At 40.3% G+C, this 13,625-nt stretch overlaps 1 protein-coding gene across 1 annotated transcript; it reads left to right on the top strand.

Annotated features, from left to right (window-relative positions):
* Positions 1 to 13,347, top strand: wu:fa25f02 (cell wall protein DAN4). The gene is made up of 3 exons (XM_037106886.1): positions 1 to 148; positions 2,965 to 3,274; positions 9,201 to 13,347. Exons 2-3 carry the CDS (start codon positions 3,082 to 3,084, stop codon positions 10,250 to 10,252), a joined length of 1,245 nt encoding a protein of 414 aa, XP_036962781.1. The 5' UTR covers positions 1 to 148; positions 2,965 to 3,081; the 3' UTR covers positions 10,253 to 13,347.
* The last annotated feature ends 278 nt before the right edge of the window (positions 13,348 to 13,625 follow it).

Genomic DNA, 13,625 nt, shown 5'->3' with positions numbered 1-13,625 from the left:
AAGAAGAAGAAGAAGAAGAAGAAGAAGAAGAAGAAGAAGAAGAAGAAGAAGAAGAAGAAGAAGACGTCACGCTAACAGGAAGTGTTGAGTTGGGCACTTGTGTGTGTGCGCTAGTTCTGTTTAATAAATCAGTTACAACGTATCGCTGGTAAGTCTCCAAAAGCCCAATTGTTGTTGACATGTTAACGGTAACATTTGATAAGAAAATTGCTCGTTAAGGCTTGGTTAGCTTGCCGTTACAATTTGGATGTTAGCTAACTGCCTCTCTCTGTTAAGGGGGATATATGTCCATCATTTAACGTTAAGCTAAATTCTTTAACCCTATCCTGTACACTGAACACCTGCGCCACTTGACACATTTTTAACTCGCCATTAATTTAGCAGGTTAAGGTGTTATCTCAGCAGTCTTAGGTTGAACTGTTTGGCTACATGTTTGTGTTAGTATTAGTTGAATGTGGTGTTTGGGAAGTTAACAGTTATATCCATCTCAACGTAAGTTGGCCATAAGGACTTAAATAGTTGCAAGCTTTTACTGAGCCAATCGTCAGCGCCAGTAATCAATAATTCCGTGTTGTATTTGTTATTTGTTAGCCTATTGACACAGCACACACATTGCCCAGTTGGGTTTGACTGGTTCACAGCTGAGATTTGGGTATTCTGTATTCTGATCAGTGTCATGTTAGCACGCCTCGAGCCACTACACAGCTCTTTAGCTCAATACATTCGTAGTGTCTGGACCGTTACAGGCTCCACACTGTGATCGCTGGCTTTGGGTAAGAGAAATTCCAATAATGAATTTACGTCTTGTTTGGTGAATCGCCCTCATAAACGTTACAAAGCCACATTTGTAATGGAATTTGGGTTTTCTCTTTGAGGCCCTCTCGTTTTAATGGAAACTCTGCTGACTCGGGCAGACCGCATGCTGTGGGTGTGTGCCCATACTTCTCTCCACGTAGGCAGCTGTGCTGACCTTTGAGTCCTGTCTGTTTACATTTAGGGCAGGCTGCCATGCAAAGTTGTGCTGAAGTTGAATTAGACCGTTCCGCACTGTGTAATTGTAAGAGCTCAGTGACTTTTCATATGAAATGCATACCTTTTGTCGTTAAAGGTAAAGGTCTACATGGTACCACCAAAAGCCGATTTTGACTTTTGTTTGTGCCAGTGGTGGATGTAGAAAATTGGTGGATCAAGCCATTTTGGCAGGTTGGCATAAGGAGTGGGTGGAGGTTCACAAATTTAAGTAAATTTTATGTCTGCAGGTAACAGAACACACTCAATAATTAAAACCATGTTACTGAGAAATGATAGATTACAGAGGTATAGCACACATCATTAATTGATAAATTGAGAACACCATGGGTCAGGTGTCTGTTTCCCTGTCCTCATCCCTCTCCATCAAATTCTGTGAGGTTATTTGCCTCAATTGACATTCACATCTTTGCGATGTGACCGTTGCACTTGCGCACATGTTATGTTGATGCTGAAGTTATACATTGTGCAACCCTACTTTCTATCCATCTTAGATCCTGTCACATCATTTTCACACAGTAATAACGATTGCATTTATTCACTGAACCAAGGAAATTCGATTGGAATGAGTCTTTTTTTTTTCCTAAATCAAACCATGTATTCATGAGGTGTTTCTAAAAGTTTTCTTTCTTCTTTAGGAGTAAGTGGGCGTAGAGCTTTATTCCACAGAAACACCAATGAACTTAGAAAGTATCGAGAGATGGACTTTGAGTTATTGATATTAACAAAAAGTATAAAAATTCCACACTTTTTCAAAGGTTGCTGTTCAACAGCTCTCTCATATATAATAACATAACTTTAACACCACAGTGAAAGGTGACAGTATTACAAATTTTAGACCAAAATGAGCGTCTACATGCTGGCTTTTTTAAAAAAAAAATTTTTAAAGATTTTTTTCAGGTGTAGACACCTTTATTTGACAGGAAATGGGACAGAGAGGGTGGTGTGACATGCAGCAAAGGTCCGCCGACCAGGACTCGAATGGGGGTCCACTGCGTATGTGGCATGCGCTCTTATCCACTCCACTACCTGTGCGCCCAGGTTAATTTTATCATTATAATTTTTTAAAATGTGGATAAACTAACTCCCCAGAACCAAATTTAAAGTCAGTTTTCGTAGTGGCCAAACTGTGTAAATACAGTGTCACATGATGATGCGCTGTGGCCCAAAGATATCTTTTTCCTATGAGCTTACATAGTGAAAGAAGTGGCTATAAGATGGTGCATACTTTTTTGGAGCCTCACAACCCCTACGAAATGACTAATTTCACAGTCATGATTAGAGCCAATGGGTCCAATAGGATTTAAGAAAGTTTAGAACAGTGGTGCACTGAAGTAATTCTATCCCTGTTCAAGTGAGACGGGGGCTAAAGTTAGTTGGCTCATTCGTCATAACTCCAGTGCATGCTCTATGGGCGCACATGGCAGAAGGTGCACATCATATCAAGCTTTTTTGGCTTCAGTCACCACTGAGCAGCTTTCAGAGGACTGAACAGAGCCCTCCCTTCAATGCTGTCTCTGGATCCATCATTAGATCTATGGGGTAAACTTGCTTAAAATGTTTTTCATCTGGGTTTTATTCATTTCTTGTTATGTTCATCATTACAAGTGTGGTGGAAGAGCAGGGTAACTTAGAAAGCAGTAGATCATATACATCATCAGACTCCATCTTCAACTGAAGTCAGAGCATCGCGTCTGAAGAGTGGTAGATATTAATGTGTTCACCTGGGTGTTCATCACAGCTAATTGAAGCTGGACCTGATGAACACCAGTGACTACTACACAGTGACAGACGCAGGAGTAATGTCAATTGTACATATTCACAGTTAAGTCAAAAGCACAGTGTTAGCAGGTCTAAGTGGGGTTTTCTCACTTTTTTATAGCAGTATATTTTATGGCTACTGTTGACACCTGCTTGTGTTTATGTCTTGTATAGGTTCAAGAATTGGATACCTTCACTTCCTCCTGGTCTCACATTTCATCAACTCCGTGTGTGTGCCCCTGACTGCATCTGTTGTGTGTGTAAATTGTATCCTGCCGTATGTGAGGGTGTATGTGTTTGTGTGTGTGTGTCTCCCACCACCACCACCACCACCACCAGCACCACCACCAGCACCACCACCAGCAGCCCAACATGTCTCTGTGTCTCCAGAAACTCCAGCAGAGTCCATGGGTATTTCTTTACCTCCTCTGCCTGCTGCTGCTCCAGACTGACTCCTCCGCTTCAGTAACCACAGATGATCCAGGTACAGCTGGCACCCTAACAGAGCTCAGAACAACACAAGCTAACTGCGCCATTGCATATCATTATGATAAGGATTCATTTATAAAGGAGCTGTGGCTACATGCTACAGCTGATATCAAACATCTATGTCAATACCTCCATCATGAGTGTGCTTGGCTCTTTGTTTAATTGAGTGGCATCAGCAAGAACCCAGTTGCCTTCAAGTTCCAGTAGCTGGTGTTCCAGTCACTTTCAGGCTAGGTGCACACACATTTGAATACATTCCCTCTCGCACACCTGTCACACATCATGCCATGCCAAGAAAACATGTCAACATCACAAAAATCATAGCCATAACAAAAGTTGCAGCATTTTTTTTTTTATTGCAAACAGGGTTCCCACGCATCCTGTAAAGTAGTTGACCAATTTTCCAGTCATGGAATACACATGGAAAATGAGAGGAAAATGAGAATATCCGGGAGAAGCTTTGTTTTGTCCTGGAAATGTATTTAAACATTTTCCTATTTGTCTATCAGAGCTCCCCAAAGCAGAAGACAGTTAAGTTAAGGATCATGTTAATGTTCAAATGGTAATGTTACTTTATGGAGTATTTTGATAAAGCTGCATGTTGTGAGCACACCCCAAGTCACATCACACAGCAGCACCTACAGGTTGGGAGACATCAGTGTAGGGGTTAGTTTCAAATGTTAGTTGGGCATTGTTCAGAGAGTTTGATGATAATGGATGGGACATCACGGTTAAAATTATGAATGGCAGCCCAACTCTATGCATGTCAAACACTGGCTAACAGTCCTTTTCCACTTTGCTAGTATGGTCCCTTCAAACACCATGCTGCACTGGAATGGTAAATAGGCTATAGTATGATATGAAATGTTTACGTTTTGTAGTGGTGTGTTATAGTAGTTGGTGTATGCATTGATAAACTGATTAGTGGCAGTTAATACTCTGAGCAGACTTGACTCTAGGGTCAACTTTAGAGTCTAACTTAATTTTTTTATCCATCATATGGTAAAATACAGTTTTACCATCTTTGTTACTTTTATTCCCTAAATGAGGATGCAGAGCTGCAGTGAAAAGACCAGACGGATGCACTATGGGTTTTACTCAGCACTGTGTGACACGGAGCGACTGATTTAAAAAAACATTTAATGGTACCATCAGTTTTTCTTTAAAGGAAACCGGTTAGTAGTTGGATTTAATGATGTACTGTAATATTTTAGGGGCGGCTGTAGCTCAGCAGGTAGAGCAGGTCGACTAGTGATCGGAAGGTCAAATCCCGGCTCCGGGCAGTGCTGAGCTGCATGTCGAAGTGTCCTTGAGCGAGATATGAACCCCACGTTGCTCACTAGTGAGGGCCCTGCGATGAGCTGGCGACTTATCCAGGGAGTACCCTGGATTGGCTCCAGCAGCAACATCCCCCAAACCACATTTTAAATTAGACTTTCCCAGAGATGATCATATTAGTATATGGGCCTGATCCTTGTCTGTCATGCCAGCTAGAACATCACTGAGAATGTCCTGGAAAAGTGCATGAAAATCATCTCAAGAAAAGAGTGGGAAGCCTGCAAAAGCAAAGGCTTAAGTGTTGATGGTCTTAGGATTTAAACCATATTTATTTTTGACTTAAAGGGTAAGGAGACCCACCAATGATGCCCATGGTGCAGGTGCAGGGTTTCATTGACAGTTTAGCATGGGGTTTCACCAGTTCACATCACCTCACATCACACTAAACCAGGGGTCTCAAACTCATAGAGCTGGGGGCCACTGCTCATATTGTTATTTTGTAGGTGGGCCACTTCAGCATTCCAGTTCTACAAGAACCCTCAATATTTCTGATTTAGTGTTCTATCATTAACAGAATAATAGAATAGAATTGAATAGAATAGAATATGCCTTTATTGTCATGTTACACATGTACAATTTACAAAGTAAGAAAAGGAAAGTATACTAAATGAAATATAGTCAAAATATACTAAATTTACTGTATACAGTATAGACAGAAGTAGCAGCTTTAAAAGTGTAATTGTGCAAAACAGTGGTGGTGCAAGATAGTGCAAGTATGTCAACCGCTGCTGCAGTTTCTGTGGGTAGGATTGTTCATTATGGGGGGTGGATGGAGCTCACAGCAGGGATAGAAGCCGTTTCCTTCCTGAGCAAAAACAGGAAAACTAATATTATACTACTTTTAAGAGTTCAAAACTTTTGTCCATATAAACAACTTATTTAAAGTAAACCTTGCACTGCACTAAAATATGCAATACCCAAATACACTTGTACTATCACATTTTTGCATTTCTTCTCATATTTTCTTCATACCAATACAATGCAAACAGCAGTTCCCATGCATTTTTTTGTTGTGTAATACTTGCAATAACACATATCACTTTACGATGTTGCAGTTGAGCTACATAGCTTTTTGGTAAATCTAGCTTTTTAGCTTGTATGCTAACTCTGGTGTTTAGCTTTGCCTTTATGGCTCCTGGTTAGCAAAAGTGTCTTTCAAGTGACTGGGCAATTATGATAACGTTAGTTTGTGTTCAGTATGCTCTGAAGTGGTTGAATTGGTTTAGAGAAATAATGTTACTCATGCTTCAGAATGGCAGAATGGCAAAAATGTTGCACCAGGTAATGATTACCTGGGAACTCCATCTACCGCCATGTAAGGAATATTCTTTGTTACTCTGGTTACTACAGTCTCTCGGCATGAGGCACTCGCCATTGTAATTTAATTGTATTGGTCAGAAATAGAACAATCAGGGCTTATTTTGTTGTTGTTATTTTGAATGCGCTGTCTTGGTTATCTGGTGTCCTCTGTTACCATGGTTTCAAGCCTGCTTATGCACAGCAAGCTCCTCTGTGGGGAGGGGCTGTGAAGGCAGGGCTGCAGGCAGCAGAGAGGAAGAAGGAGGGACATTGGAGCTGTATCATTCAAACTTTCTGGCTCCACTTTTTTCTCAAAACACCAGACTGCAGCTTTAACAATAATGAAGAGCAATAAGTATATTGACAGATCAACCCTAACCCTAAGCCTAGATGGAAACAAAAAAAACCTTTAAACCAAGGGAAAAAAGATGGAAAAAACCTCAGGATGAGCCACATAGGAGGGATCCCTCTCCCAGGACGGACAGACATGCAATAGATGTTGCACAACAAGATCCCACACTTACCTGCTCCATGGTTCTCTGATTTCTGACATAACTGATCTGTAAGACACTACATAGTGGGAGCACTGTTGGAAATGTGTCCCCCTTACTCTTAACATCCTTACCTGAGTCAATATAAGAGTTATTTGTTTTGGCCACTAGATGGAGCCAAAAGAATAACTGATGTGATCAAGTCCCTTGAGACACACACACACACACACACACACACACCAGCACATCAGGAGCAGTTGGGGTTCAGGTCACATCAGTATTTTGCCCAAGGACACTTAGGCATGCAGACCAGGGGAATCAAACCAGCGACCTGAAAAACTATTCCTGGACTTTTGCCCGTATTCTGTTTTCTAAAATATAAACTTAAGAATTTCCAAATTTTAAACCACTATTTCAGCACACTGTTTGTGAACTTGAGAGGTGGTCCCATCTCCCTATCACTTTGGCAGGTAGAATCACTGCGGTAAAAATTAACTTCCAAAATGTTCGTTCATATTCCAAACTATTCCTAAACTAATACGAAAATCATTATTTGTATCCATTGATACAATAACTTCTACTTTTATTTGGAGTAAGACGAGACCAAGAACCAGGAAAGCATATCTGCAGAGGTCGAATCCGAGTAGGGGAATGGGACTACCAAATTTTCAGCTTTACTACTAGGCGTGTAATCTTCATGCTTTCTCCTTTTGGTCCCATTTTGACAAGCAGGCAGAAAACCCAATTTGGATACAAGTGGAACACCACTCATGCTATCTGACATCTTTTACTGCCCTTTTGTTTTCTTCAATTCCTCTATCATTATAATATGTGAGGAACAATCCCATTGTAACACAGTCTTTGAAATTATGGTCCATTATTAGGAAAAACTATGGTTGGCAGAGTGGTTCTCTACTTGGTCCTGTTCACCCCAGCCACCTCTTCTCTCCGTCCATCAGGGATGACTCTTACGGCATTTGGAGTCAGGGTGGTGTGGACAACATGAAGGCTCTCTTTGTAGATTATATATTTCCTTCCTTTGGACAACTGAGGCATAAATTTAATTTACCACAATCACATTTTTCAGACTCCTCCAGGTTCGTAGTTATATTAAAGCTAATACTCCCTGTTTTCCCAATCTGCCTGATGTGTTGCCCATGGAAACCTTACCTTCCTTTGAGCCCTCCCGACGGGGTGCAATATCCTGTCTTTATAATCTCCTATCCAACCTGCAAAATCCTTCTTTGGAGACTCTTAGATCTGCATGGGAGGGAGATCTGGGGTTGGCTGTGGCAGCAGAGCAGTGGAGAAAGGCCCTAGAGGGTGTCTTATTCGGCATGGTCTTATTCAGTTCAGGGTGCTGCACTGCCTTCATTTCTCTAAAGATAAAACTCTCTAAAATGTTCCCAGGTGTGGACTCTACCTGTGACAGATACAAAGTATCACCTGCTTCTTTAGCTCACTCATTTTGGCATTGCCCTAAACTGTCCACCTATTGGAACTCAATTTTTGGAACACTGTCAGATGTTTCCAAATGGTGATTGAGCCAGATCCTATGAAAGCCATTTTTGGTGTAGCAGGAAAGAACAACAAGAATCTCACTGGAATTAAACTCAACGTGAGAAAATTTGTTACTTTGTTAGCTGAAGACTGACTCTTCTCCATTGGAAGTCTCCTCAGCCACCAAGCTGGATTCAGTGGCTGAGGGAGGTGAAGCAGCATCTCAAGCTAGAGAAACTGAGACACACAATTCACGGCCCCTCTGATAAATTTGATCGAATTTGGAAACCATTTATCGAGTATATCAGAGCTAAGTTATCCCCCCATCCCTCCCCAGTGTATCCCTAATATGAATTAAGTCAGGTTTATTTATTATCCTAAGTATGTCTTTGCCCTCATAGCACATCACAATGACATGTAATTTGCCTTTTATTTTGTATAACTGCCTGTTACTGTTTTATGTCGTATGTATGTTCCATCTTTTGGGTTTCTCTCTTGTAATGTGTTCTGAAAAAAAGCTAATGTTTTGGTTTTTTTTTTTAATTAAGAATTTCTAAATGTTAATTAGTCACACAAGGATTTTATTTTGTTATTCATGTCATTTTGAGCACGCAGCCAGAGCAGCCAAAATGCTCCTCACTGTGTTCGAGAGCGTGGGTCAGTGCGGTCTAGATGTTGACAAGAGCATGGTGTGAAGTAAGACATGTGACTGAATACACACTTCTGCCTCCAGGCCTATATGTCACAGGCTTTAAAACAGATCTGACCCAAGTGCTTTAAACCAGATCCAAACCCAGACATCTGCAACAAGATATTTTTGAAAGAATATGAGGCAATATATCTAATTGCATACATGTATATGGTCACAACGAACCAAATATTAAAGGTATACTATACTATGCAGGATTTTCATTAAAAAACATGTTTAGACTCAGACAAAAATAATCTTTCTCTACTATTAGTAAGGACCCACTGTGGTGTGTATCTACAGACACCCTTCACTCTGCCTGTATTTTCCCATTTTTTTTTCAGCATTTTGCTGTGTAGAGATGTTTGTAGGTGTCTCCTTTTGGGCACTTGGTGTGTAGACTCCAGCCAATACTGATGCACAGGATGAGGCTGCAAAGGATAGGTGCAAGAGGGCTGAAATCTATGGTGCATTGTCCTGACAAAGCAAGAGAAATTTATACTCTGCATGTTTGTGAATAAGATTTTTTTTTTTTTGCCTTTTACTGTTGATTGATCATATTTTATAATTGAGTGATGTCATTAATGGAACTTTTTCTTCCCCAGGTGATGATGACAGTGAAAAGGCACCAGTTAAGGATAACTCACAGACCAATGCCACTCAAGGGGCAAAATTGCCATTACCCAAGAATTTGGAATTCAGTCACAGATTAAATGTCACAGCAGCGTCCTTAATTCAGCACGTCCCAACTGCAAGAGGAAACCAGACATCCACAGTCTCATCATCTGATCAACAGCCAGTATCACCAGGCCGTCAGCTTCAAGCACCAGACAAGATCACCACAGGCTCGCCCACACAGACTACTCATACTGGATCGATTACCCGCACTGGTACTATTACATCCACAAATGCAGAGCCTGTTAGGAATGTACACACAACCCCTGTACTGGTGATCTCTACAACCACACCAGCATCTACTACAACAAACACAACCACACCAGCATCTACTAAAACAACCACAACTGCACCAGCATCCACTCCAACAACCGCAACCACACCAGCATCTCCTACAACAAACACAACCGCACCAGCATCTACTACAACAACCACAACCACACCTCTGATTACTACCACAACAACACTAGTGTCTACTGCTACAACAACCACAACCAAAACAACAATAGCAACATCTAGAGCAGCAACACCACAACGCCCTGCAACAACCGAAAAATCAGTTACACTTACAACTGTTGCAATCACATCAACTACAGGTAAAAGGAATTTGATTCTGCCATCATCTTCAGCTGCTACGCCACAGCCAAATGCCCAAGGTACTGGGGTACCACCAGTTCAAACCACCTCTTTAACTGCAGAGCCTCCTACCCTAACTGTGACCAGTACCATAACTCATCCTACCAATGGCAACAAGCTTGTTGCCTCGGGCACAAGGGTTGCAGTGGTAGAAGTAGCAGGAGCTGCTCTGACCAGGCAGCTGGTAGATACAGCATCTTTACTCGCTGTCCTGCTCTTTGGCCTGTTGTTCTTCTTGGTCACTGTGGCTGTGTTCATCACACAGGCCTATGAAAGCTACAGGAGGAAGGATTACACTCAGGTGGACTACCTGATCAATGGCATGTACACAGACTCTGGGGTATGAGGGGATAAGCACAACTGGTGGTAATAGTTTTTGCACTTGGAGTCAGACTGGATAGTATCACAGTGGTGCTGTGAATTCACAAGGTGATCAATGCTGCTGTTCGACAGTTCAGGGAGAAGCAGAAAGGGACTAAACTGCCCGGTAGCTCACTGAACTGACTCTGAAGCAATTACTGATCTGTTTCCATCATAATTGTTCCACTTAATGCTCTCGCCTTTCCTGCATCCGTCTTTTATAGTTTGATATGAAAAGTCTGGCTTTTCACATTTTTTCCAAATGTTGAGCAACATAAACAAAGGTTACCTGGATGTAACTCCTGTTTTATGAGTTCTTGCCAAGCCCTCTAACAGGGTTTACAATTGTGCCACAACAAATCTCACACTACTTGACAGTCCAGCACTTGGTTCTAGAGTGGCTGGACCAATCAGGATGTGTCTGAGGTGGTAGAAAACTCAACAGATGGCCTAATTAATGAGGTTTCATTGTTGTTTGTTTTTCCTTTTATAATCTCAGGCTGAAAAATGTAAACATTTGATTATTTCAGTTATTGTTCCTTTGCAGATGAATGTAGTCACACACAGGTCTAGTGCTCATTTAAAACTAGTTCTGTCACGATGTCAATAAGTCAGACAGGTCATTCTTTCAGTTTAATGTTACACAACCTGTATGGCTTAATGCACTTTTTCTTAGGGTTGAATGAACATTCAAATTTCAAATAAAAGTCACAGCCCTTTTAAGGACCAAAGTACATCTGTGTATACTATATCTGAGATTTTGCTTTCATTTTCTAGTAAAGGATTAATGACTTATTTCGCTCTGTAGAGTGCATACCTCTGCCAAGCCCCCACCCCCACCCAATTCAGTCAAACCTATTAAATATTAAACTCAATAGCCCAGCATAGCATAACTCTAAACCACCTTAAACCAACCATAGCTGCATAACTGTGAAGGTAAGGGGGAAAGAAAATGCCTGGATTCTCAGCTGAGGCCCTTCCTCCATCCAGGTTTTGTTGAAATTCACTCATTTATTTGGTAATCGTATCAATTAAAAAACAGCCAACACAAAAATTGATATGGTAGAGGTAAAGAACCTAGACATCTATTATGAAACATTAACACATGTGGAAAATAGAACATCAATAGGCCTAAACTGCAGCTGTCTGGTGAAATACCATCCTAACCAATTGCGGTAGTGTGCCATGAAAAAGGGCTGACCTTAGTGGCTTAAAGCATAAATTCCATTCTTTTTACATGCTCCTGCTAGGTGAACAGAGTGAAATATGTATTTCCGTTGCTCTTCAGTCCCCCAGCTGTGAACTGGTATGGTGATGCTCTTAGTCAGGGCCAGATTATAGTGTGGTGTCTGTTTTAGTCTGTATGCTAGGGAGACAGACTACTACTAGACAGTTAAGTCAAATCATGAAGTTGATGACTTTTTTTTTTTTTTTTTTTTATCATGGCAGTCTGTTGACATTAGCTCAGTGTTATTCTGCCATGCACAGCATAGGCCTTGTTCATTTTCATTGTTCATTTTCATTTCATTCATTGTCATTCTGTTGTCTGGATGGCAACCTTTTTGCTTGATGCAAGTCGGACATAAAACAAACTGCCTCAATAAATTCATACTGAGAAGTATAAGTATAAAAAAACATCCCTATTACACACTCCTCTTTTTCAGGAACTTGATCAACAATTTCAAAGAAATCACATCAGGCAGAACATTAGTGAGGTCTTTATTCTGCCCATTACAAAATCAGCTGTACTGGCCCTTAATCAGTTCATGTTGCACCTTGGATTGTTTGTAGGGGTCAAAATAATAATATCACTTTTCCACGGAAGCTTTCTTAAAACATTTCAATACAATCCAAATGGTGAGTAATGGTCTGAAGATGTTGATAAGAAAACAGGCTAATTCAAATGAACTTTAGTATAACCATGTGGAACCTGACTAACAGTGATGGTATGTGCAGACCTTTATATATTGCTGTAATAACATTTTGGTTGTTGCTGCTGTTTCTAGTTGTTCAACATATTTAATTTCATCACAGACATTATTGTCCAATATTTTGTGAAATGTTTTATTTGCTGTGAAATCCAGTTAAGTGCATGTGAAAATGCCATGCAGTTCATTTACATGTTCCAGGATAATTTTAGCTTATCTAAGTACAAAGCTGCATGGTTTGCTGGGTCAAAGTCCTGTGCTTGTTTGATTCAACTATGAAAGCAAGAGGTCACCAAAAGCAAATATTGGTGATCCGTAATAACCTGTTTTCACTGTTGCTCTGTATAGTGAGTCTTTTGGATGGGCAGTTTTGTTTTTTGTTTTTTTTTTAGATTCAACATACGGTTGCCTGGCTCACCCCAGGGGCTGATGCTGTATCATCTACAATCTGACTATCTCAGCCGCAATATAGCATGGGTTCAGCTAAACAGAACTTGCACATTCAAATTAAACCTCTGATGCTGAGACCTTGAGTGACATAGATGATTCCTAGATGTTACAGAAACCAGGTTTGGCAACTGGTTAATGGCAAATAAAACTTTCTCAAATACTGTAATGTATAAGATTTAATTTGCTTTACTTAATTAACATTTCAGCTGTTTTTCAGTGTTGACTTTTTTTGCACACATTTCCAGCAGTGGATCATAGGAGCATACTAGATTGTTTATTTTTATATATTTTATATTTTTGATCACAGCATATAAAATTTTTAACGCGCAGCTGTTTTTGAATATATTAGAGTTTATCTCTAATTCACAGCCAGTCCTTCTTCACGACCGACTCATGGGTTAAATTCAGTCAATAATTCTGCTTCCAGTTCCAGTTCATCCATCTTTCATCTAGGTAAAATGTGCCTCACTGTCCATTTTCCATAATGATGTGTGATATACTGTAGCTTATGAGAAAGACTGCTGGGAGAATATTTTTTTTAGCTCCCCTAATTATGAATCACAGTTCAGAGCTGGGGACATTGTAAATGTAATATGAATGCACAGATAACAATTGTCTAAAAGACTTGTCATGTTTTCCATTTTTTACATGAACAATATATGATATTAAGGACAGATGTTCCCATAGCTCCTAACATTTTTTTTTCTCCATTCCTGGAGCAAAATGCTGCAAACTAAATACTGTTGCCTTTTAGTCTTCTCTTGACCAGTTTGTATTAGTTTTTTTATTTACTTATTTGTTTTTTACTTCTGGGGGGTTTATGGTTGATGGACAATTGCCAAATATTCACTGAAGCACATAATTATATGATAAAGCCAAGGGAATCATAAAGCCATCATCAATATGAGACTGACTGAAAGAATGACATGAACTGTCCTCCAGAAATTGAAAGGGAAGAATTATGAGTGGATCTGAAAGCTT

The sequence above is a fragment of the Acanthopagrus latus genome, chromosome 8, assembly GCF_904848185.1.
Source record: "Acanthopagrus latus isolate v.2019 chromosome 8, fAcaLat1.1, whole genome shotgun sequence".
Lineage (NCBI taxonomy): Eukaryota > Metazoa > Chordata > Actinopteri > Spariformes > Sparidae > Acanthopagrus > Acanthopagrus latus.
The sequence above is the reverse complement of the archived record's forward strand: the minus strand, read 5'-3'. Positions and strand labels throughout refer to the sequence as shown.